Source organism: Sciurus vulgaris (assembly GCF_902686455.1).
Source record: "Sciurus vulgaris genome assembly, chromosome: 18".
NCBI classification, from domain to species: Eukaryota; Metazoa; Chordata; class Mammalia; order Rodentia; family Sciuridae; genus Sciurus; species Sciurus vulgaris.
This window is the reverse complement of record NC_136479.1, coordinates 11,110,991-11,138,272: the sequence shown is the minus strand read 5'-3', so window position 1 is coordinate 11,138,272 and position 27,282 is coordinate 11,110,991. Positions and strand designations below refer to the sequence as shown.

Genomic DNA, 27,282 nt, shown 5'->3' with positions numbered 1-27,282 from the left:
TGTCACAGCATGGAAAGTTGGCTAACACACACGACTTTTAAAATTTTCCTAGCTCTGAGCAATGACACTCAACTAACAATGAATATGTCTAGCTCTCAGGTCTTGCTTTCTAAATACTAATCCTCAATAAAGGAATTACTGAGTAGAATTCTCATCAAAAATGTTTACCCTGAACTGATCATAACAACCCAATCAGACAAATCCAAATTAGAGTCATTCTGCAAAATAACTGCCTTCGACTGCAAAAATGCCAAGTTGTGAAAGACTGAAAAAAGAATGGGAGAATGGTACTACAGAGTAAATGTATATGATGGCTAAATGACATTACAGAGTAATGCTTAGATCTTGGATTTTTTTAATTTAAAAAAGTACAGGGGACATTATTGGGGAAAGCAGAAAAATAAAATGTGGGTGGTGTAATGAGTGTGGTTAATTACACTCATGATGAATCTACAATTTAATATAACTAAGATGTTCTTTTTTATTGGTACACAATTGTATAGGACAGTGGTTTTCACTGTAGCATATGTGTACATGCATGTAACACATATGATCAATTTCACTCCCCAATACTTCCCACTTGGCATCTTTCCTCCCTCCCCTTAGTCCCCTTCCTCAAGCCTACTAGTCTCTCTTCTGCCTTCATGACACGCTTTTCCCCCTCTAGTTTCACATATGAGAGAAAACACTCAATACTTTCTGGGCCTGACTTGTTTAACACCAACTCTTGAGATTCATTCCTAAAAATACCACAATTTTTGTTCTTTATGGCTCAATAAAACTCCATTGTGTATTTGTACCACATTTTCTTTATCCATGTATTGACTGATAGATACCTAGGCTAATATCATGATTTGGTAATTGTGAATTGTGCTGTGATAAACAGGGAAATGCCTGTATCTCTGAAGTCTGGGGACTTCAATCCTTTGTATAAACACTGAGAAGTGTTATAGTTTTAGTCTTTTGAGGAACCTCTATACTGACTTCCACAGAGGCTGTACTAACTTACATTCAATAGTGTATAAGTCTTAATTTTCCCCCTGCATCCTCACCAGCATTTACTGTTATTTGTATTCTTCTTTTTCCTTTTTTTTTTTTGGTTGTTGGTAGTACTGGGAGTTGAACCTAGGGGTGCCACTGAGCCACATCCCTAGTCCTTTTTATTTTTTGAGATGAGGGGGTGGGTCTTACTAAGCTGCTGAGGTTGGCCTCAAATTTGTGATCTTTCTGCCTCAGTCTCCTAGGCTGTTGGGACTACAGGTTCATGCCACTGCACCAGGCTGTCTTTTGTATTTTTGATGATTGCCATTTTGACTGGAGTGAGACAGAATCTCAATGTAGTTTTGATTTGCATTTTCCTGATAGCTAGATGTCGAACATTTATTCACATAATTGTTGGCCATTTTTTACTTCTTCTGAGAAGTGTTCATTCAATTCATTTGCCTATTTATTGACCATAGTGTTTTTTTTTGTTGTTGTTGTTTTTTTGCTACTGAGGATTCTTTTAGTTCTTTTTATATTCTGGATATTAACCCTCTGTCAGAAGAGCAGCTGGCAAAGATTTTTTTTTCCCATTCTGTAGGCTCTCTCTTCACACTGTTAAGTGTTCCCTTTGCTGTGCAGAAGCTTTTACATTTGATGTCATCTCATTTATTGACTCTTGGTATTATTCAGGAAGTCATTGTCTGTGCTTCCCTGTGTTTTCTTCTAGCAGTTGCAAAGTTTCTGGTTTTATACCTAGGTCATTCATCCCATGAGTTAATTTTTCAAGAACATCTAGGTTCTTGAAATTCCCATTATGAAAATGCCCATTTAATACCCATGTGAGAAGAAAAATTACTCCTTAGTTACCTCTTCTAATGGCTGACTCTTTGCTGAGTTGAATCAAATTAAAAAGAAAATTTTTAAATTTCAATATTCCCTTCCTTTAAGGAGAAAACAACATACAATCAGTTCTTCATATCCTCCTTGATGTTTAAATAAAAAAGGCTTCAACCATCTGAATAACTAAGTCATTGGTTCCAAGTGATCTAAGAGGCTCCATCTAGCAGAATCTCTTTTATGACTATACCACTGACCCTGCGTATCAACTGCAAAGCTATTTGCCTCAGTCTTTAACCAACAATTTGGTTTCATTCATTCACTGATCAAAAAGCACAGAACAATTTGGCATGCCTAGGAAGGGCTGTTTGGGTCAATCTAAAAATAAAATGACATTGCTGCAGTCTAGTCAGAGAGCTGAATTACATGTATCCAGTTATATTTCAGTCAATAGGAACAGACTGTGTTAAAATCCCAAGTTCAGACTCTGGTTTTGGCTATATGGAATAACAAGCACTAGACTTAACCTCCTGCCCAAGAAACTAGAAAACGGATCAAAATGTGTGAACCCACTTCTCTCACAGGCAGGGAAATAGGTAACACAAGACTGTGGCCCTTAAGAGGAGGGAAACCATGAGATGAGCCCACAACTGCCTAGCTTTCTGCATGGAGGCAACTTCCAGACTGCGGGTAGGAGGAGGGATAAGTCAGAGCTAGTGCTGCCACTAGACTGAGGAGACAGAGATGAGAGCTTGGGGAGGGGAAGGCAGCTAGAAATTGCAGGGTGGATTTCTGAAAAGGAAGACCTATCCTGAAAGAGAGTGGCAGAAATCCAGTTAAAGGTGCCCTCAAGTCTTCGCTGACTTCTAGGCTATATGTACATGGGCTGAATTTCACAAGGCTGGGTAAGACATGACCAGGGGCTGTAAACTAGTTACAGAGTACACACAGGCTGGGAAATGTTCAAGCTCCAACCAGTCTGAGTGAAAAGTCCTCCCTGAGGCATTTAGCACAGCGTTCAGCAGAGACGCCAAAGGGAGTCAGCCTTGGTCTTTAAAGCACCCTCCCTGGCATGAATGCTACCCTAGATCTTTCCTAACAATATTTAAGAAAGGCCCTGGGGGTGATCCAAAAGTAACTTAACTGGTTACCAAACCAAAGCCCAACATTCTTTAAAAGTAGACAACAAAAATAAAATCCAGACACCCAGCAATGCAATATCCACAATGTTATGTTCAATAAAAATTACTAGCCTACTTGCCATAAAGCAGGAAAAGAAGACTTTATAGGAGACAAATTCATCAATAAAAACACACAAAATGACATAAAAGAACTATTAGTAGCTATATAATGATGTAAAAGTTTTTAAAAGAAAACATGACTATAATGAGGGGAGGAGCAGAAAATGCAAAAAAGAACAAAATGGAACCTCCAGAGATAAAAGCTCTAAGATAAGCATTCTACTGGATGAGATACACAGCATATCAGACCTACACTGGAAAAGGTCAGGGAATACTTGAAAAAAAGACATAGCAAATAAGACATTATAAATGTTGAGGGGATGTTACCAAAGACCATAATTTGTCTTGCTAGAAGTCGTCTCCCTTACTGGCTTTAATGAAGTAAGCTTCCGTGATGGAGAGGCCGAGGTAGTAGGGTACTGAAGGTGGCTGGCCTATAGTCAACAGCCAGCAAGGAAACTGAGATCTGGAGTTCTACAGTGTTCAAGGAAAAGAATTATTCTAAGAGCAGTACAAGCAAGCTTAGAAGTGGATCCTTCCCCAGCTGGGCCTTCAGATGAAACCCTAGTTCTGGTTGGTACCCATCTGACTACAGGCTTCTGCAAGATCCTAAGGCAGAGGCACCCTGCTAAGCTATACCTGAATTCCTAACCCACAGAAACTATGAGATAGTAAATGGGGATTGTGTTAAGCTGCTAAGGTTTCAAATTTTTTTTTTTTTTTACAGAGTAATAGATAACCAATACACCAGACATATCAACAATTACCTTAAATGTAAATGTTCTAAATACTGCAATTAAAAGAGAGACTATCAGACTAGATTTTAAAAAGACCCGGTTCTATTCTTTTAAGAAACCTACTTTAAATATAAACACATAGGTTGAAGATAAAAGCCCGGGGGAAAGACACGTCATGAAATGCTAAGCATAAGAAACCCAGAGGGGTTTCATTAATATCATCAAAGTAGACTTTAGGGGAAGGATCATTAACAAGAATGGAGGGACATTTCATAATGTGAAAGAACAAATTCATCAAGAATACACAAGTGGCCTCAAATATATGGAGCAAAAAACATACTGAAGGAGAAATAAATTGGAGTTTGTAGTATTCCAAAATACGTGGTGGAACAAGTAAAAAGAAAATCAGTAAGAACACAGAAGACTTGAACAACCTTATCAACCAACTGGATCTAACTGACATAAAGTTCCACCCTTATGGGCACACAAAGCATCCATGGTCATTTATAAAAGGTATGTATTTTCATGAGAAGTAAACCTTAAATAAAAGTAATAGTTTCAGAGATGGTGTGGTAGAGCACTTGCCTAGCACATGTGAGGCACTGGGTTTGATTCTCAGTACCACAGATAAATAAAAAGATAATAAATAAAATAAAGGTCCACTGACAACTTTAAAAAAAAAAAAAAGTAATAGTTTCAGTGTAACAATTGAAGAAAAGTACTTTCTAAAACCACTAGGGCTCTAAGCCAAATTTTAAGATCAAGTTCTTGAATTTCTTTAAGTTTTCATTTTTTTTAGTCCTAACTTGGTTTGACTGCTGTTACAGTTTAAATTCCTTTATCTTGAAAATCTTCCAAATGATAATATTTGGATATCCAAATAAAATCTTCAGTTTCCTGAAGGTGCAGCTTCTTCAGAACCCTCTGTCTGTGGAGGGCTCCCAGCACTCAGCTGCCATGTGGGCAGTCACTGCTCTGCTCCCATGTGTGAGCAGACAAGTATGCAACAGCAGAAGGAGAACCAGAGGCCTCACTGCCTCATCAGCAAAGCCTGACTGAACCGAAGTCCATTTCTTTGCAGGGAAAAAGGGGAAGAAATAACAAAGATCAAGTATAGAAAAAGCTGCTAGAAAACACATTAGCAAAGTCACACATTCTCATTTTGAGTGTATGGTTAAGTATTGCTCTTCTTGACATGCACCCACATGTATCTGTCAGCATATGGATTTACTTCTATTTTAAACATCAATCAAGAGCTCCATAATTCTCTAGTACACATTCAATAACTACTTGTGACCAATTTATTATTTAATTTTTTTTTAAACTAAGGAGATCTAAAACATCCTGGGTTTCTGATAGGATTTTAGAATATGATTAAATATTTTTTACTATTCTTAAGAGGCTTGGTTGAGATCATAAACCAATATACTTGCTTGCTCCATTTTAAAAACTCATTAAAACTATATTCCTACAACTGAATCATATATCAAACTGTAGAAAATTTTGATTGTATAGGACTCTCTTTAATAGTTAGAACTTTGTGGATTCATCTAAAGGATTAATTCATTGAAAAGAAATATGCAAACAAGGAAACAAACCATACCAAATCTTCCAACAAACCTGACCTTTCCACTGTGGCAAAATGTTTACCTCTGGAATTTCATACATGCCACTCAGGCTTCCAATGGGATGATCATGAGACTATTAGCAGTTGGGACTAACAACAAACCAAATAAATCCTAATTACCCATTTCCTTAAGCTTTCCAGGCTCCAACTCTCTTGGGTTCTGCTCTTCTCATTTATTTTTAGCATTGTATTCTTTTTATAAAAAAGAAGTGGATAATAATACAACACAATAAAATATTTCTGAGGGGATCCAGATTAACTGAAAAACAATTTGTAGACCCGCCTCTGCCAGTGACCTGAAAGTGTCATGTAAACAGATGCTGTCACCTCAAGATCTCTCAGGAGAATCCTCTAAGTCACTGGGACGGTGTCTGCTTTTATGCATTCCAAAGGTCACTGTGAAACAAATAATCAGAAACAAACATTTTTTTATACACATATTTGGTTTTTAAGACACGATTTCTGGATTTAATCCATTTCTTTTTTTAAATGAGGCTTAATGACAAAAACTTAATATAGTGATGTGATTATGACAGATTTCCTGGAATCAAAATGGAAAAGAACTTAGAAGACAACCCAGAACAAGAAATCTCTTTTGTAAAACATTACAAGTAACTGTTTTACTACTTCAAAATACCAAAAGTCTTCTGTACAGTACTTATCGTATACATCAAATGCCTTAAGAGTCTCAGAAATCCTATCTACTCTCTTAATCTCTTCAGAACTAGTACATAGAGGGAGAAAAACCTATAAATCAGCCTCTGATGACAGAGGGTCTGTTTAGGAGTTTACCAAATGGAATGACCCTGTTGGAATTCCTTCAAGAAGCCTGTGAAAATGTCAGAACACAGTCCGTTTTAGAGGTCACAGTCCCTAGAGAGCTCTGAGTTTGGGCCTGTTTGTCTTTTCACATGCTTTACCATTTGAAAATCCTTCCTTGTAGACACTGACTGATGCCCAGGGAATGCTAGGATTGTGGGAACTGGCAGTACCAACAAGAGAAGAACTTCATGGGAAACCTATGCCTGCTGCACTTGCCCTCTAGGGAGCTCATCAGATAAGCTCTCTTCAAGCATTATGAAGGTACATGGTGAGACATGGAGAATATGCATGTCATTTTGCCTTCTTTAGAAATACACACTTGTGGAAAGTGGAAGTGAAAATTACTGGAACTACTGAAAGAAACACTAAGTTATAAAATACCATGGGGAAGAATACCATTTAGTATGACTTGAAATACTGCACTCTCAAAATACGTGTATTAGTTAACAAATAATTCAAATGCTAATTCTGTGCCCACCCTGCTGTAAACCTGACTGAGGTGAATTGGCCCAATCATCATAGTGATCATATGAAGGAGGTACTAGTATAATCCTCAATTTGCAGATGAAGAAACTGAGGCAGAGAGAGGAAAGTGCATAGCTAATAACGGTGTAGCCAGAGCCTAGACTCAGACAGGGTGGCTTCAGAGCTGGTGCTCTCAGCTACTGTGCTTGCTGCCTCCTTCAGGCACTTTTACTTCAGGCAAGCAATGCTGGGTAACTGACATGGCTGAGCACTGAAGACGTGCCGGATGTGTGTGCTAAGCACTTTAAATGCTTTATTCCATCTGCTCTTCCCGGCAGCTTATGGGTGTATCTAACATTATTTCTACTCGTCAGTGAAACACTAGCTTTGAGTGGCCTGATGCCATGTCCCTGGGATAATGGAGTGGGGTCCTCTGAGGCCTGGCTCCACAACCCTCTTTCTTTAAAACTAGGTGCTTCTTCCTCTCAGTTATCTGCAAGAATCATCTCTAAATTTATTTAAAATATTTAACTTATATAAATGTATTTAACTATTTTTAGAGATTTATGTATACATCAATTTTATGAGAATATACTATATTATACTGGAGGCTTAAAATTTAGAGATTATTTTAGGGTAAGAGATGCAATGGTCATTCAAAAAATGTTTGCTAACAATAACTTTTAAAATTATCCTGTTTCCATCTCTGAAATACCAATTTCTTAAAACTCTGAGAGCTAATTATTCTGATAGGGCAAACTTTTCTTTCACACAACAGTCAATGGTGGTTTGATCAAGCAGTTCCATCAATATTCTTCTTAACTACTATGCCAGGAACAAGGTTTCTGTCAAAGAGGGTCTTCTATTTTGTAGCTATGAATCTCAAATCTGCAGAATAATGTCCATCCTACCACTTGTCAATTTTTAAACTTAGTATATAAGACCTTGTAAGTGGTGAAATCAGACTGCTTTTCTTGCTATGTCTTTATTAAACAGAGAAGTCGTATGTCAAAATTATAAGTTGGTGAAAACATATTAGCATTTTTCTTAATGACCATGAAAAAAATTCACAAATCATTTGGGTTTTGAAAAAAGCTGAAATACTATCTTTCAACTGACAGCCTTATGCTACTACAAAAATATTAACACATACCTGCCAATCCTTGGAAACCACAGAAATAAGAAAATAATGCATATTCTAAATTAGACATTATTTATTATTATTTTTGAGAATAACAAATTAGGTAAAATTTTTATTCCTTGTAAAAACGAAGGGAAGTCTGACTGATTAAGAGAGCTGGCCCATATGTTCAATAATACTGCTGTAAGGAACATACTAAACAGCAACATGGTTGATCTGATCTATGGAAAATTCCATCAGCTAAATGAGGCGGAAGTTATTTTCCATTCTTTCTTTCTGTTTGCCTAATGACGAGCACAAGGCAAAAGTGACAATGAGATACAGGAACACGTGCTGTAAGAAGGAAGGGCGGTCAAGGAAGACAACTGGGCTGCAAAGGGCATGCTGTGACCAGAGAGCTTCTCAGACCAGTTCACAAGACTGTGTCAAGCAGAGGCAGCTGGTGTCCCAACTCCCAAAAGACTACACTTCCTGTTAATGACAGTGAGGCAGTAGGTGGGGTAGGAGGGCCAACAGTACAGATGGATTTAAAGGAGTCAGCAGAACACTGGGGATGATATTCGCTCATTAGGTAGGTGATTATTAATTACAAACCAAAGAGAAAATTTCAATACGTTTGTTACTCCAACATATTTGTCTTGCTGCTTTCTGTCACAATAATACTACATCACTGACATCTTAAACTATAAGCTAAATAACAAAGGAATAAAAATAACCATGGGCCATATATACTCCCTATATTTAACAGGCTCTTTAAAAAGTCATGGTAGAGAATGGGTGTCTAATACCTATCTTTTCTTTGGCTAGAAGAGGTTTTTGTGGTTAGGTTAGGTTAGGTTAGGTTAGCTTTTATAATTGCTTTCTGAGGCACAGCAAAGACAACTTGATAAACTTGCTTATTCACTGGTCCAGTATCTAATATAAATCATATGGTAGACCCTAATTTCAAGAAAATTATCTCGATCTATTTCTTAAAATAATGTACTATGATAATTCTAGAAAATTCTTATAAATATATTTGGTACACACCTTTGTAAACTCAAGACAATGTGGTCTCACTACTGGTTTAAAATGCTAAGTATTATTATGTTCCAAGTCTTCCCTTTAATAAATATGTTTGTTATTGATGCCCCAATGGCATTTCTATAAGAGACACAATTTAAAGGCTGGTTAAATTGCTCAAAATGAGCCTTCAGAGGTACTATAGCTTGGGGAGGGTTCTTCAGAGAGAGGTGCTATGGTCTTGCTGGTTCACCTTTTATACTGTAAGCTTCATCTGCTCCCACCCCAGTGGTAACTAAAGCATGCTCACATTAGCATTCTGACACTGGTACACTATTGCACAGATCTGTCTCAATGCCAGCTATAAACTTGAGAAAGAAAATTCTCCCTGTGCTGCTCTCCTTGCCTCCACATCACAACTGTGTGGGTGTTTCAGTAGTACAATGAAGCAAACTAAATCCTCAGTAATGACAAAACTATCTAAATAAGAAACAGTAGAAAAAAGAAGGTGGATGGGTGACAAGTGCTTATTTATTATTTACATTGTGAAACAAAACATGCTATTTAATAGAAGATTTTATAAAGGTCATTATGAAAGAATGTACTTCCCCCTTAAGGTGCTTATAAGGCTTCTTTTTCACTCAAGAGTTCTCGAGAGTGTCAAAAACGAAAAGCATAGGAGAACTGCAGCAATTAACCAAGAACTTCATTTGCAGTTGTCAGGAGGCTTACGGTTTGCTTTTGAACTTTATAATTGGTTTAGCATTGCCTCCTAAAGCCTGACTTAAAAAAAATATTGGGGGCTGGGGTTGTACTCAGCGGTAGAATGCTTGCCTAGCATGTGTAAGGTCCTGGGTTTGATCCTCAGCACCACATAAATAAAATAAAGGTATTGTGTCCATCTACAACTAAAAAAAAAAAAATTTTTTTTTTTAAATATATTGAAAACTTGACTCAGGGAAATTATACTCAAGAGTATATATTTGTATTTCTCAGACTGAAAGCAGGAAAAGAGATTATCAAAAAGCATTAATGTTTATTAAAGCTCTTGAGAATTACATTTAACTATTCCAGATCCTAAATGTTAACATCAAAGTCAACGTAAGATAATCTTAAATGTTGACGAGGAGTGGGGAAATGTTTTCAGAGTAAAATCCAAAGAAAAGACCAGCTATGAATATCTGCCATTTATTTTCTAAGGTGTAAAGCAAGCAGTTTTTTGGCTGGGTGCCACAGCCAGGCAAAGTTCATCTAACTTTTTGCAAATACAAAACACGTGTGTTGAATCCAAAGCAAAGGGCCACCTTGCATTTCTTTATGTGCAACCAATTTTTGAATAAATTATTTTCTTTCTAGTAAGTGATCATTCAGATGATTTAAAACTGCTCATTGTGATACATTTAATGGATGGAAAGTCTTAGGAAAAAATTTCAAGATGGGACCATAGCTCAAACCCATGACAACTTCAGTAACTAGTAATACCAAAGTTTAAAACAGAATAACAAATTAATTTTTCCTCTTTACTGAGGCCTAAAACACGCTATTTAATAGTAAAGAGTTTCAAAGAGCCTTTTAGAACAGGAAGAAGGTGGAACATACTGATTTTACTTCTACTTGGTATGGACAGCTGGCATGTGGTCCGTCATTGTGTTTGAGGTGGTTGATCCCCAACTTAATACTCAGAGAGGTACCAAAAAGTATTAAAACACCAAACAGCTTTTAAAAATGGAAATTCATGTTAACTTCTCTTCTTCCTCTGCAATAATACTAGCAATGATTTAAAAGCTTAAATATGCCACCAGCATCCTCTGGAGTTGCTCTGCCTGCCAGCTTACCCATCTTCAGTGTGGGCACAGGCAAAGAGCTGCAGCTCCTGGGGGTGTTGTTCCCACCTGCTCTGTCTTCCCCTGCCTGTGAGAAGTGGTATTCCACTTATAGTACCTGAGCTTTCGCCAAATGACCCATTCTTTTGGTTTATCTTTCATTCCCAGTGCTGTCCATCTGAATGAATGTTATTACTGATGTGTGAAGAGGGATCTGTTATGTGTATAAAATGTCAACACGAAACTCAAGGTCCCTGGGTATGTACTGTTTTAGTAAGGGTCCCAGTGTTTATATTCACTTTCCTTTATGAGGGGTTAACCTGGGAAAAGCTAATTACCTAAATGGTTGCCTTATTTCACAGGGCTACTCGCCATAGAATTATTTTGGCCACATTCAGGCATAAAGAAAAACTCGTTTATCTTTAACGTCTTCCACATTTACTCTAGTAGTGGGGATATCTTGCCACTCCACTATTATTAATGACATAAATATTTATGAAAAAAATGAGGGAAGACCCTGGAATCATTACTTAAAATTTATTTTCCTTAAAAAGTTAATTTGTAAACAGCTGTATGATATAATCCTCCCACTCACTAATCACAACTTGAAATACCTCCATTTCTCCCCAACGGAAAAGAACATCATTCTATTAAATGATATTCAAAGGTTCAAGAATAACTATCAAATGCAATAACCAAAAAAACTGAATTTGATTATTTAATAATACCTAAATGGTACTTAGCAGTGATTAATTTTTAAGCCACATTTACATTTTGATATGATTTAAATATGACATTAAGATGATATAAAATTAAACAACATAAATTTAAAAAATCATTAAAAGTAAGAAAGTTGTGTTTTTTTTATGTTAGTCCATGAGAATATACTCACATAACCATCAAAAACTAGATTTTTCTTTTAACATTTTTATTCATTTGTTTTTTTTAATTAACAAAATGGTGTGTATTTATAACGTACAACATGATGTTTTGAATTATGCAAAGACTATGAGGTGGTTTAAATTGAGTTAACAACATATTCATTACATTACATACTTTTCATTTATTTTGAGGTGAGGACACTTAAAATCTACCCCTCCAGCAATTTTCAAGAATACAGTACACTAACCATGCTATATGTCACTAGCTCTATGTCACTAGATCCCTTAAATTGATTCTTCCTGTCTAACTGATCAACACATCCCTAAAAAACTAGATTTCTGATAGCTGTACAAAGACTGCTTTTACATCTTGCAATGTATATACATGTAAGGCTAACTTGTCATGAGCCTAAAATTTCAATATATGCCTGAATATAAGGTAAGTCTTATAATTTCCTAAAGTCATTTCTTAGAGAAGGGAATTCTCTCCTCCGGGAGTTCTTATACAGTATTCCATTTTGAAAAGTTCTTTCATTTGCTTAATACTGAACAAAGTAGTATTCTTGGGGAAAACACTAGTTTAAAAAGCAACTGCATTCGAAGACAGCTTTACGTTTATAGAAATATTAATGAGAATCAGAAAAAGGAAAAAATCAATACCTTAACTATTCCTGTTATAACCTTAAAATTAAAAACATTGTACATTATTACAAAGAAGCCTTTAAAACCTTTTGTTGTTTTGTTTTTTTAAGTACTCAAATATTCTTTCAGAAAGGACACATGTGATAGTACTTAATTCTGTGAGCTAAGTGGAAAGGCAAAGGAAGGACTGGGAGGGCAACCTCATTTTCTTTAGGGTCCCATAACATTTTAAACCATGGGAATGTATTACCTATAAAAATAAAAGCACAAAACAACACAAAAGGTTAAATTCTAAAACAGAAACACCACCCCCATAAAATGTTGCAACAAATGACAAATCAAACACAAGTGATTATGTTGTAGAGATGATGAATGTGTAACTAGTAAGACAACTTTAAAAAGTCTTAGTATGCATGCTGTACCTCAAACGAGAGACAAAATGAAGACATGTACTGGAAACTAGAGCTAGATAGATAATAGATGGGCTATATGATGATAAAACACACTGAAAACAAAGATTCAGTACAGGGTTTGGGCAGGATGGTTGTATCAACCATGAGAGTAGAAAAAGCAATCCTTCTATATTACTGCATTGCTTCATAAAATAAAATTTTACCTTTTCATATACTGTCTTAAGAGTTTATAAGGGAGACTAAACTATATTTGGGCTTAGTACACATTGAGGCATCTATATTAACTTCTGAAAGAGAACATGGTGAATAACCATAAAGTGTAAACTTTCCTCATACATTCCCTCCCCTGCCAAAGATGACCAGTTTTGTGAACAGCTTACATTCTAATTTTTTTTGGCAGGGTGGTGTATTAGGAATTGAACCCAGAGGAGTTTAATCACTGGGTCACATCCCCAGTCCATGTCCGTGTACACACACACACACATATATTTTTTAGAGACAGGGTCTCACTAAGTTGCTGATTCTCCTGCATTAGACTCCCAAGCCACTAGGATTACAGGCATGGGTCACTGCACCTGGCTACATTCTAATTTTATATCAGTACAACTCCTATTTTGTCTTAGGGTAATGATTTGCACATCATATTCTTCCAAGTGTAGTGTGCAAAAATGTGATCGTCTCTCACTGTTTCAGGTAAAGCAAGGTTCCTAATGACAGTGTTCCAAAGCCATCACCATAAATCACAGCATCCAGTGGCTTTGTCAGCAATTTGGCCAAGATGGTGCCAAACAAAACAGCCAAAGGCTGTGCCTCATTTCTGAATGAGATTCAGAAACAAAGTAAAACATCTGATTTGAAGGAAGAACAAATTCACATCAAAGACCTGTACTAAGGAACTAAACACAGTAGTAGATGCCCTTTATCCACTTTCCTAAGTAAAGTAAGGCAGGAAACCACTCAGGACACAGAAAAGTAACCAACCAGGTACATAAGGAAGCATTCTGAAGAAACAGTTTTATTTTTCCAGCCTTTATACTAAAATTAAAAATATGTATTTGTAAAGGCAAGACTCATCAGAACTGTGGAAAGTATAGTGAACCCACTTGAAATGCTTAATTCTGCCTTTTAAAAATATGCACGCTTACTGTGTTTATAAATAGTAATATTGCTTTTATTTACACTTTATTAACAGTAAAAGTATATCATTTATCTTCATTTATTTATGTTAAATTTGACAGATTTGTTTTCTGGAGACTCTGGGATGACTGTGATCAATAAAAGTTTGCAAAAAAGGTACGGAATTAATGGAAAAACTTGTTTTGTATATAATGATGAGCTAGCTAAAGACAGAATCTTGGTCACATCCTATACCCATTAATATAAAAATACTCACATACGAAATTCTTGCCTTAGTCATCACTGAGTGTAAATCTCACCACTACCAAAGGATGCAGAGATAGGAAGGGGGGAGAATAGGCTCACAGCCACATGCTGCTTTCCTGGCACCAGCATAGGGAGGCACTTTCCAATGACATTCCAGCTCAAAATCTGCTGGAACCTATGTGAAATGGGTCAAAGCTAAAACTGATTTCTAGAGGTAATGTTGCTACCAAAGATACTGGGGAAATGATGAAGATCTGGATGAAAAGTGAAATACTGCCCGTTATTCAAAACCATCTTGTGTCTCTATGACACAGTCCTCCACGACAGACTGCTGAACCGAACTGACAAAAGTTTTACTGGAAAGGAATAAACTGGGCTCACCAAGAGGGTGACTCTTCAAACAAAGTTCCCACTGCACATGCTAATGAACTCACCATTCTTCCTTTCGTTCAGAGGCGGTAAGTGCTGACTGGACTGCAAGGAGAGTTCCTGGAATTCGTGAGCCACGGCCTCACTTTGAGGACTTGGAGCAAGATGGGCTAGAGGTCCCAACTCGTCCTCGGTGTCTAAGGCCCCCGCGTGATCCATTGTGTTCCAGCCACTGGCAACAGGGAATACAAGACACCTCTTAACGTGGCCTGTTGAAGAGACTACCAAATAAATAAGGTGTAAATACATGGTACACTTGTTTTTCTCCAACTTGCACAAAAGTATTACTATAGGATCCCTGGGTACTAGTCTGGTTTTATTGCTGTGTGGTCATTACCAATTCATTTAACCCTCTCTGGACCTCAGGCTCCTTGTCCAACACACAGGAATAATCTACTTTCCATCCATAAAAGCACTTACATGGTAAAGAAAAGTTAAAAGCTTTTTTGTAGACTTCTTTTGTAGCAAGGATTAAAGAAAGCTATTGCTACTGATGTTATTACTTAAAGATTTCAATGCATGCTAAAATGAGAAGAAAGTCAACTAATGCCAATGAAAATAAAGAAGCAGCCTGGCTTGAAAATACATGTTAACTCCTACACATCAAACAACTTTAGTGAACATTCACAATAACCAGCAATGTTTCAGATTTAAAACTCTGCCAGGCTGGGTCTCAGTGTGAAACCAGAAGGAAACAGAACTTTCAGCTAACCCACAATGGACATATTGTTCATGACAAAGATGCAAACCTTTATTTTAAATCACAAAGATTTGAGATTGTTTGTTACTACAGCACACCCTGGATGATGCTGACACAGAAATGGATAATAGTAGTACAAATGACACAACAAAAACCGTTATTGGAAGCTAAAAGGATGATTGTCTATGTTATTCAGTGGCAACGCATTTGGAAGACTGTTGTTGACTTATTTATTAGCACTTCATACACAGATTGCCATTTATTTACTCACTGATGGACATCTGAGCTGTTCCTAGTTTTTAACTACTACAAATAAGCATTCTATGAAAACTCTTGCACAGGTATTTTTTATAGTTACGCACTTTCATTTTTCTTCAATAAATGCCAATGAGTGGGATGACTGCAGCTATATATTGAAATTTTTAAGAAATTCACAAAATTTTCCGAAGTCATTGGACCATTTTGCATTCTTACTGGCAGAGTGCAAGAATCCAGTTGTTCCACATCCTTGCCAATCCTTCATATGGTCATACTTTTTCCTTTTGGTCATTTAGTGAGCACATGGTATTTCAATGCAGTTTTAATTTGTATTTCCCTAGTGACTAATGCTGTTTTAATGAACTTCTTTGCCATTCCTTTATTTCTTTGGTAAGTATCTGATATGTTTTTGTTCATTTTTAATATTTGTTTTCTTGTTATAATTGAATTTTAAGAGTTTTTCACATATTCTAGACACAGTTCTTTATCAAATATGTGATTTGTGACTTTTTCCCCAAAGGCTTACATTTTCATGCTCTTAACAGTGTTTTGTGTAGATATTTTGATTGGATAAAGTCAAATTTATCAACATTTTTTATGAAACACATTTTTGTAGTTGTTAATAAATCTTTGATTAGCCCAAGGTCACAAAAATTATCTCCAATGTTTTCTTCTAGATATAGATTTATATTCTACATTTAAATCTATAGTCCATTTTGAGTTAATTTTTACATATACAGTGAGATATGAATCAGAGTTCTTTCAGGGGGCATATGGATGTCTGAACAGCACCACCTGTTCAAAAGATTACCTTTTTCTACTAAATTTCCTTTGCACCTTGGTTGAAAGGCAATTAACCATGTATATGTGAATCTTATTTTGTGACTCTTTTATTTAGTTTCAAAAAGGTTAAAAAAAAAAAAAGAGTGAGGGCCTCAACTCCTTTTTTGTGATCCCTAGACTATTACATGTTCAGGGTAGACTCCATGAAGCCTGGCTAAGGCAAAAAGAACTGAACTAAGATTTCAGGGCCTGCCTACCACAGGAGAGACAGGGTCTGCAAGTGAGTTCAGCAAAGTTAAAACAAAACAATGCTCTTAGGAGGGAGCCTAATAAAATCTGGAGTTGCTACAACTGTCAACCAGAATTTCATATCCAATGAAAATACCCTTTAACCATGAAGGCAAACATGTCACCAATGAATACATACTATAAGGAATGTGAAAAGAAACTATTCGAGATGAAGAAAAGTGACACCAGATAAAATTTAGATTTCAGGAATGAAAAGCATCAGAAATGGTAGACATATAAATAAATAACAAAGACTTTTTTTCTTAATTTCTTTAATCTTACCATATTCAATGCAAAAAGTATAATGCTTTGTTGTGGAGTTTGTAATACATGAAGATATCACACAAATGACAACTATGGTAGAAAGGATGAGAGGGCAAATATATTTAATATTTTGCATTTCTACATATTATAAAGTAGCATAACTTTAGAAAGACTTGAGAAATGAAGGTTGTACATAATTCTTAAAAAACCATTTGAAAAGATACAAATATCTTTAGCTAATATACCAGTCAGGGAATTAAAATGACATTCTAAAAACTCTCAATTTTAACCACCAGCAAAGCAAACTGAAAATAAAACTAAAATGGGACAAACAAAATAATTGGCTTTAATCCTACCTTAACAATAATTACATTAAACATTAATGGGCAAACCATTCCAACCAAAAGATAAGAGACTAACAGAACAGATTTTATAGAAAGTCTCAAAGTATATGTTTATAAGTGATATACTTTAAAAAAGAAGATACAAATGGGGATGCGGAAAATGGCTATAAGAAGACAGGTCATATAAGCAAGAAGCCAAGAAAGTTGTAATGACTATCAGACACAAGTCTCATAATTCTCTGTTGACACCAAAATTATTTCTTAGATACAAATACCATAATGCTCTTATAATGGCAAGATGTACAAACTTTGAACATTAGTACTAATGATTTGGAAGATCATTTAGTCACAGATTTTAAAATATTTTCATGGAAGAATTATCTGTTCTTAATATTGAAGAATTTTTTTCAACCTATTATGCCTTGACACTGTGTTCACCTTAAACTCCTACACATTCCTCCAAATTAAGAAAATTATAAGTTAAGCAACTCTCAACAAAATCTTGCAAAGGGAAAAGAATAAATTTTCAAAAAATTTTAACTTAATATTCATGAACATTTTTGATGGAATACAGACTATATATTCTGAAAATTTGTAAGCTGTCATCTTAAAGTCTACTTAACTTCTTGATAATTTTCCTTTGAAAATGAAATCCAACATCAAATATAAAAAGCACTCTCTGTCTAATAGTAGGTAATTGAGATGTTAAATAGAATCAGAATGGATCCTTTCACAGGGTCATAATTTAGTCAGGAAAGTAGATTTAAATGGACAAACAGTGATAAAATGATAATTTGTCTAGAACTGACTGAATGAATAGGGAGTTAATACATTCAAATCTCAATAACACAACTGCATTTCAAAATGAACTAGATCCAACATTTATCTGGCACTAAGTAAAAGCACGGCACAATACTACTAATAAGATTAACCTGGAATAGAGTTTCTGTTCTCAAGAAAAGAACCACTGGGCTGGGGTACAGCTTAGTGGTAGAGACCCATCTAGCATATGTGAGGCCCTGGGTTCAATCCCCAGCAGTACAAAAAAACAAAAAACTAAAAAACTTTCACACAAAACCACTTCATTGTTAGATACTCCTGTAGTGATAGGAAAAAATACAGAAAAAAAAAAGACAGTACACTTTCATTGTTTTCATCTATTCAGTCACTCGATTCTTTTTATCTAAGTGGAACCAGATAACACTAATGAGCTCATATTTTTAAAAATGTTGGGCTATTAGAATAAGGTGAGTCCTAAATCAGCAACACATTTGTCTTGAACTGTGTGAATCCAAAGTCAACATTCTTTCCATTGTACCTTATTGCTTGTACTGACTAATTTATATGACATACTAGTAAATAATATGGTAAAAAAAACACTGCTATATACAAGAAATGCTAAATAATGAAGAAGTTCACAGGATATCAATATTGAACTTTAGAAATTTAATACATAATCAGTTAAATGAAGAGAGGTAGTGTGCAAAGCCATCCTTATTTAGCAGAATCAGACTAGGCTGAGCCATGGGATGCAGAGGCCTGGCTTCCAGGAACCAGCAGCCACAGAGTTCTGTTCCAGATTACCAGGAAACATGTGACACTGTGTGGGAGTGGTTCCCAGTCTCCTTCTGGAATATTCCCCCTCAGAGAATGGCTTCCCTAACTCCACCCTATCCTGTCCATCACAGAAGAAGCTCCTCCTGGTCTTGGCCCCTTTACCTGTGTGTATTCACCATATCAACAGACTAAAAGTTAAGAATCACATGATTATTTCGATAGATGCAGAAAAAGCATTTGATAAAATACAGCATCCCTTCATGCTCAAAACACTAGAAAAAATTGGGGTAGTGGGATCATTCCTTAACATTGTGAAGGCCATTTATGCTAAGCCCATGGCCAATATCATTTTAAATGGTGAAAAACTGAAAGCATTCCCCCTAAAAACTGGAACAAGGCAGGGTTGCCCTCTTTCACCACTTCTATTCAACATCGTTCTTGAGACTCTAGCCAGAGCAATTAGACAAACCAAAGAAATTAAAGGGATACGAATTGGAAAAGAGGAACTCAAACTATCCCTGTTCGCTGATGACATGATTATACATTTAGAGGAACCTGGAAATTCCACCAGAAAACTCTTAGAACTCATAAGTGAATTCAGTAAAGTAGCAGGTTACAAGATCAATGCTCATAAATCCAACGCATTTTTATACATAAGTGATGAATCTTCAGAAAGAGAAATTAGGAAAACTACCCCATTCACAATAGCCTCGAAAAAAATAAAATACTTGGGAATCAATCTCACAAAAGAGGTGAAAGACCTCTACAATGAGAACTACAGAACACTAAAGAAAGAAATTAAAGAACACCTTAGAAGATGGAAAGATCTCCCATGTTCATGGATAGGAAGAATTAATATTGTCAAGATGGCCATACTACCAAAAGTGCTATATAGATTCAATGCAATTCCAAATAAAATCCCAATGATGTACCTTACAGAAATAGAGCAAGCAATTATGAAATTCATCTAGAGGAATAAGAAACCCAGAATAGCTAAAACAATCCTCAGTAGAAAGAGCAAAGCAGGGGGTATCGCAATACCAGATCTTCAACTCTATTACAAAGCAATAGTAACAAAAACAGCATGGTATTGGTACCAAAATAGACAGGTAGATCAATGGTATAGAATAGAGGACACGGACATAAACCGAAATAAATACAATTTTCTAATACTAACAAAGGGGCCAAAAATATGCAATGGAGAAAAGATAGCCTCTTCAACAAATGGTGCTGGGAAAACTGGAAAACCATATGCAACAGAATGAAATTAAACCCCTATCTCTCACCCTGCACAAAACTCAACTCAAAATGGATCAAGGACCTCGGAATTAGACCCTGCATCTTATAGAAGAAAAAGTAGGTCCAAACCTTCAACTTGTTGGCTTAGGAGCAGACTTCCTTAACAGGACTCCCATAGCACAAAAAATAAAAGCAAGAATTAACAACTGGGATAGATTCAAACTAAAAAGCTTTCTCTCAGCAAAGGAAACTATCAGTAATGTGAAGAGAGCCTACAGAGTGGGAGAATATCTTTGCCACTCATACTTCAGATAGAGCGCTAATATCCCGAATCTATAAAGAACTCAAAAAACTCTACACCAAGAATACAAATAATCCAATCAACAAATGGGCTAAGGAAATGAACAGACACTTCACAGAAGATGTACAAGCAATCAACAGATATATGAAAAAATGTTCAACATCTCTAGTAATAAGAGAAATGCAAATCAAAACTACCCTAAGATTTCATCTCACCCCAATTAGAATGGCGATTATTAAGAACATAAGCAACAATAGGTGTTGGCAAGGATGTGGGGAGAAAGGTACACTCATACATTGCTGGTGGGGTTGCAAATTAGTGCAGCCACTCTGGAAAGCAGTATGGAGATTCCTCAGAAAGCCTGGAATGGACCCATCATTTGACTGAGCTATCCCACTCCTTGGCCTATACCCAAAGGACTTAAAATCAGCATACTACAGAGATACACCCACATCAATGTTCATAGCTGCTCAATTCACAATAGCCAGAGTGTGGAACCAACCTAGATGCCCTTCAGTTGATGAATGGATAAAGAAACTGTGGTATATATACACAATGGAATATTACTCCTCCATGAAGAATGATAAAATTATGGCATTTGCAGGCAAATGGATGAAATTGGAGGATATCATGCTAAGTGAGATAAGCCAATCTCAAAAAACTAAAGGACGAATGATCTCGCTGATAAGCGGATGAGGACATATAATGGGGGGTATGAGGGGTTAGCGTTAGGGCTAGGGTTAGGTTTAGGGTTAGGGATAAGGAGGGTGGTAAGAATGGAGGAAGGAAGGACTGTAGAGAGGGAAAAGAGGGGTGGGAGTAGTGGGGGGAAGGGAAAAAATAACAGAATGAATCAAACAACATTGCCCTATGTAAATTTATGATTTTTAATAAAAAAAATGGAAAAAATAAATAAATTTAAAAAAAAGAATTCATTATTGAATCTGTTTATATATTTATATGAATAAAATTTACCTCCCAATTTTATAATTGGGGGGGAAAAATCACAGAAAGGAACACTTTGTTCAGACTGTTTACCCTAACAAATAAAATAAAATCAGGTAACTGGTTTAAAGCTACATGTTTCTACACAAACATTTCATCACCTGGGCATACAACTTTATTAAAACTCTTATGAAAAGTGTTTTCATTCTTCAATTTTTTTCCCATTTTAACTCCTGGCTTGATTACTTGCATTCTCTTACTTAAAAGACTACAGATTCATAGAATAACAGGATATTTTTAGCTGAAAGTTTTCTTAGAACCAATATTCAGTAGAAGTGCTTCTGAACTCTCCTCACAATATGATACTTCAGAAGTTTGAAAACAAAACAAAACAAAAATCCCAGAAAGGAGAGACGAGGGAGAGAAGGATCTCCAGAGAGTCTGCTATATCTGGTCTGGGATAGAGGGAATATAATTTGTAGCTAGTTTTGACAATCATTGCCCAGAGTAGTTGGAGGTGAGAAATTATTAAAGCATAAAAAGAGTAGAATATAAGTAGATATAAACTTATCTGGGAACCTAGAGAATTAAATGTCCAGTTGTATTAATGTAGTTCGGAAAGTCACAAGGATGAGAAGTCTGCAGGTATGGAAATTTTCTCATCAGTATAAGTAAGAGGCACAAACATAAGAGGTCTGATGGGGCCAGGTGGGGAGGCTGGCAGGGAGTGGTAGAAACAAGGCCAGTGAGGTCAAGTAAGACAAAATGGAGCAGAGTGTGCACTCTGAGTGTGACACAAGTAGGAGTTTTAAAAGATAATTCTGGTAGATACCAGTGACTAAGTCTCAGGTCAAAATGGTAGAAACTAAGAGAGGAGGAGATGCAGAAAAGCAAATTCAAATACTATTTAAGAGGTGAAGGTTCAAAGCTTTATAACTAACCCATTTGAAAGGTAAAGGAGATTAAAGAACGGAGAGTGGATGAGATTTCCGGATGGGCAGCTGGAATGGCTGGTAGCATCACTGCACCAAGGCAAGAAGAGGAGTCGTGGGCAGAGTGATCACTTTGGAGAAACCAAAGACCTTCAATGGAGAAACTGGGGGCGGGGGAGGGGGGATGCCTAGAGTGACAGCTGTTTCACTTCAGGCAGTTCACTTACCTCTTAGGATCCAGTTTTCTAACTTCAAAAAATTGGAAAGACAACAAAAAGAAGGAAAGGGAAGAGTATTTACTGTATTTCTATTCTGCTCAACATTGTATTTAATGTAGGCTTTCCCTAATTTTGCCCTGGTGACTTTTTTTTTTTATAAACAAATGGGATACATGTTGTTTCAGTTTGTACATGGAGTAACAGCATACCATTTGCATATTCATATATTTACATAGAGTAATGATGTTTGATTCATTCCGTTATTTTTTCCCTCCCCCCCACCCCTCCCACCTCTCCCACCTCTCTTTTCCCTCTATACAGTCCCTCCTTCCTCCATTCTTGTTCCCCTCCCACCCCCCATTAAGTGTCATCATCCGCTTATCAGTGAGATCATTCCTCTTTTGGATTTTTGAGATTGGCTTATCCCACTTAACATGATATTCTCCAATTTCATCCATTTGCCTGTAAATGCCATAATTTTATTATTCTTTATAGCTGAGTAATATTCCATTGTATATATATACCACAGTTTCTTTATCCATTCATCAATTGAAGGGCATCTAGGTTGGTTCCATAGTCTGGCTATTGTGAATTGAGCCGCTATGAACATTGATGTGGGTGTATCTCTGTAGTGTGCTGATTTTAAGTCCTTTGGGTATAGGCCAAGGAGTGGGATAGCTGGGTCAAAGGTAGGTCCATTCCAAGTTTTCTAAGGAATCTCCACACTGCTTTCCAGAGTGGCTGCACTAATTTGCAGTCCCACCAGCAATGTATGCCCTGGTGACTTTTCTATGGGATCATTATTCCCATTTTATAGATGAGAAAATCAAGGCTTAGAAAGATTAAATAAATTTGAGACATTAGTACCAAAGCCAGGTTTCCACCTTCAGGACCCATATTCCTTCCACATAACAAAACATGGATATACCAAAATGCAAATGAACTGGAGCAAAGAATGGGGAAAGACAGAGGTTCCTGGGAAAGGAGGTGAAGGTGAGGGGGATTAAGCTGTGAAAAGATCAATTTGTGCAAACCTTTAATGAAGGTTCAAACTATCAGGCACTGCACTGAGCTCTGGGGTTCCAATGACGAAACCACCACAAGCCCTGTGTTTAAGGAGTCAGGACCTCATTAAACAAGCGGCTATGTCCCACCAGTGCTGAGCAGGAGCGTCTTGGCAGGTGAAGGAGATGCTCTTCTGCTGTTCCATTCTGGCAAAACGCTGAAACTGCGACAATCACACTTGAGATGGGAAGAAGATGAAATCTGCAGTGATGAAGCACTACATATAAATGGGATGTCTTTTTGACAGTAGGTTACAATTCTTTCAAATAAACAAATTCTAAGTAGTGTATTTATTTGTTAACAGTTGAATTTTATATGTAACCACTAAATGCACGGCAAAAATGTGCTGTAAATATACGAAATGCTGACAATACACTGTAGAGGAAAGTTACAGTCTTCCTATGCTCCAAGTGGCTGCTGCTCTAAGAACTGGAGCAAAGAATGGGGAATGTGAGGACTGATTTTTTAAACTTGTTTACTGAAGAATAAGTTTCAAATAAACATAAACATGGCACAAACTGCATACTTATCCTCCCAAATGATGCACTCTTAATAAGTACTATAATAACCTAAGAGTGCTTTTGAAATATTCATTATGATCCATCCATAAAGATTTGAATTAGCAAAAGTTAAAAACTTTTAAATTACTATATAAAAAGACAAAGAATTTAAAATGTTATTTGTTCTCTAAGATAAATGACCAAACCCCATGATTTTTTACCTTAAACAACTGTGTTTTCCAAATTTATTCATTAAGAATGAGTCTCAGAGAATAAGAATTGATTAGAGGATTATTTTTAGATGGAACAATCTCCAGAAATATTGGGTTAAAAACAAACTCTAATTTTGTTAAACCATAATTAGAATTTGATTTACATACTCAGAAGTAAATATTTGTAAACAGATTAAACAAATATTTTATTGAACAGATAAAAAAGACATTGTATTCCAATTTCCAAGTTCTTTCAGGCAGGGGGAAAGGAAGAAGGAAAGAAGAGAAAAAAAGAGAAAGAGAAAAGTGAAATGGAAATTAAAAAGAGGGAAGTTTTTCCTTTTTGTTTTCTAGCTTTTTACTCTTCTTGATATTAGCAATCAAAAGAATTTACTTTTTTACATCTAAAATACAAAAACTAATGTAGACTGCCTGATATATCTGTCCAAGAGACTATAAGTAGTTAAGTACCAGGACTGGAACCACATATCTCCTACTTTGCAATTCAGTTCTTTAGCACTTATTTAACAAGGGGGCGGGGGGGACCCCTTGTCTGATGCAACCATACCAGTTAATTGGTTGTTAAACTGAAAATCTGAGTTTAAAAAAAAATTAAAAACAATATACCTAGATCTTAAAACATTTGCTTTTAAATTGGAGGGCATAAATGTTGATTCCTTTGCCAGTCTTCAAATATTGGGTCAAAAAGGCTCTTGTCTCTTTGTGGTAGCACTAGCTCTCTGGCATAAATCATTAATGTCTATGATTTCCAGTTTTTGTTTTTTGTAAAGTGGAACAAAAACGGGAAGGACTTTTAGTACAGAACACACCTACATTTTTACAAATTTTAACCCATTCTTTCCTCACCTGCACCTGGTTTGAAAGTATTATTTAAGCAACATGGCTTTTTAGTTCCAAACATTTAAGCTTTTTGCACTTGTATCTCATCAGTTTATATAGTATTTAAATTATTACAACAGGCATAAACAGATTTAGGAACAAACAGCTGATTTTTGGCTAGCATATGACTCCACTAGTGAGAAGAGAAAACCTATCCAGACTTTGGCATTACCTTCTGGCTATAACCTTTATGTCCTGGGACAAGGGAAATGGAGGAGGTTGGTAATCCAGTGCATGGGTCAAGTGGAGAATGGATAAGTGAAGCTCTACCACAAAGTATTTTAACTATTTATGTTGAGCTGGGTGAGGTGGTGACCACCTGTAATCCCAGCGGCTCAGAGGCTGAGGCAGGAGGATTGCGAGTTCAAATCCAGCTTCAGCAAAAGTGAGGTACTAAGTAACTCAGTAAGACCCTGTCTCTAAAAAAAAAATAGAGAACAGGTCTGGGGATGTGGCTCAGTGGTTGAGTGCCCCAAGTTCATTTCCCTGTACTCCTGCCCCCCCCCCCACATAAAAAGATTTATGCTGAGGCCAAAGGCATCTCAAATTAGAAATGTGGGTCATTTTAAGTTTTCTGATACCTGTTAATACAAATTATTACTTAGATATTATTTTGCTACTCCTGACACCACTGGTTAAATGAGATTATCCTAATTTTTATCAGATTCTTTCAAAATGCTTTTGTATTCTTCCCTGTATTAAACATATTCTCATATATAAAATAGCAATTGTAATCAGTTGCAAAATTTTTATGATTTGTACTGTAGTTGTGAATAAGGTATTCTTTTTTTGTTTGTTGAGATAGAATTCACTTGCCATAAAATTCATCATTTTGTACAATTCAGTGGGTTTTAGTACATTCACAAGGTGTACAACCATCACTATCTAATTTTAGAGCATTTCATCACATATAAAAGAAATCCTGAACCCATGAGCAATCACTTCCTAATCTTTTCTTCCCTCAGCCCCTGCTGACCATGAATCCACTTTCTGCCTCCATGGATTTGCCTGCTCCAGCCATTTCGTATAAACAGAATCAAAGAACAAGTGCTTTTTGATGTGTAGCTCCCTTCACTCAAATGTTTTCAAGACTCATCCATGTTGTCCCAAGGAGCAGTATTTCACTCCTTTACATGGTTGCATAATAATTCATTGTGTAGATTTACCACATTTTGTTCATTCATCACAGGATGAACTTTGGATTGTTTCTACCTTTTGGCTTTTATGAAGAATGCTGCTGTCAACATCAGGGTACAAGTTTTTGGATGAACACAGGCTTTCAATTCTCTTGGGACTATACAGAAGAGTGGAATTATTGGGTAATTCTGTGTTTAACTATTTGAAGAAACACCCCAATACCTGCAACGACCACACCATTTTACATTCCCAAGAGCAGGTTAATAGGGTTCAGATTTCTATGCATTTAAAAAAAATTATAGCTATCCTAGTAGATATGAAACATGTGGTTTGGATTGGCAGTTTCCTAATGACTAAAGGTGTTAAGTATCTTTTTATGTGCTTATTGGACATTTATGTATCTTCTTTGCAGAAATATTAATTTTAAATGCTTGTCTTTTTCGGTTGACTTGGCACAGTTCTTGCTATTTAAATGGAATAAATATAAATATATATGAGTACTCAATCTTATTGATTTGCAAACATCTACTTCCACTCTGTGAGTTGACTTTACTTTCTTCATGTGTCTTGACACGTAAGTTTTTCTGACTGAGTCCAACTGATCTATTTTTTTCTTTAGTTGTATTTGTGTTCTTGATGTCATATTTAAGAACTTAGCACCAAATCCACATTCATAAACTTGTGTGCCTGTGCTTTCTTTAAAGAGTCATAGTTTCAGCTTTCACATTTAGGTCTTTATTATATTTTTAATTACTTTTTGTATATGGTGTGAGGTAGGGAAGAAACTTCATTATTTTGTTTGGGGATACCCAGTTATCAGCACCACTTGTTGAAAAGATCACCCTTCTCCCTCTGAATGGTTTTGGAACTCTTGTTTTAATTTAATTCACCATAATTGTATGGGCCCATTTCTGGACTATCAATTCTGTTCCATTAACTCATATGCCAGTACCACAATGTCTTGCTTCCTGAAGCTTCCTAGTAAGCTGTGAAATTAGAAAATGTGAGTCTTCCAACTGTTTTTTTCCCCCCTCTCAAAGATTTTTTGGTTAATCTGGGTCCTTAAATTTCCATATGAAATTTAGCTTGCCCATTCTGTCAAAAACAGAAATTAGGGTTTTGATGGGTATTATGTTGAATCTGTATCAATTTGGCAATATTGGTATCTTCATAATATTAAGTCTTAGAACACATAAACATGGGATGTCTTTC

At 36.2% G+C, this 27,282-nt stretch overlaps 2 protein-coding genes across 10 annotated transcripts in view; one reads left to right on the top strand and one right to left on the bottom strand.

Moving 5' to 3' along the window:
* The window catches only part of PARN (poly(A)-specific ribonuclease), a 578,557-nt gene that overhangs the window by 354,711 nt on the left and 196,564 nt on the right, over positions 1 to 27,282 (top strand). The gene's annotated exons all lie outside the window — the stretch shown is intronic.
* The window catches only part of MRTFB (myocardin related transcription factor B), a 386,264-nt gene that overhangs the window by 308,529 nt on the left and 50,453 nt on the right, over positions 1 to 27,282 (bottom strand). For 5 of the 9 annotated variants that reach the window (XR_013760651.1, XM_079120572.1, XM_079120564.1 and 2 more), the window contains one exon: positions 14,433 to 14,599. Coding sequence is in view for 8 of the 9 variants with exons in the window: in XM_079120572.1 (XP_078976698.1) it covers positions 14,433 to 14,599 (167 nt within the window). In the remaining variant the exon portion in view is untranslated. Of the gene's footprint in view, positions 1 to 14,432; positions 14,649 to 27,282 lie in introns of all 9 variants that reach the window. The other 4 variants (XM_079120567.1, XM_079120568.1, XM_079120569.1 and 1 more) reach the window with 1 other exon arrangement.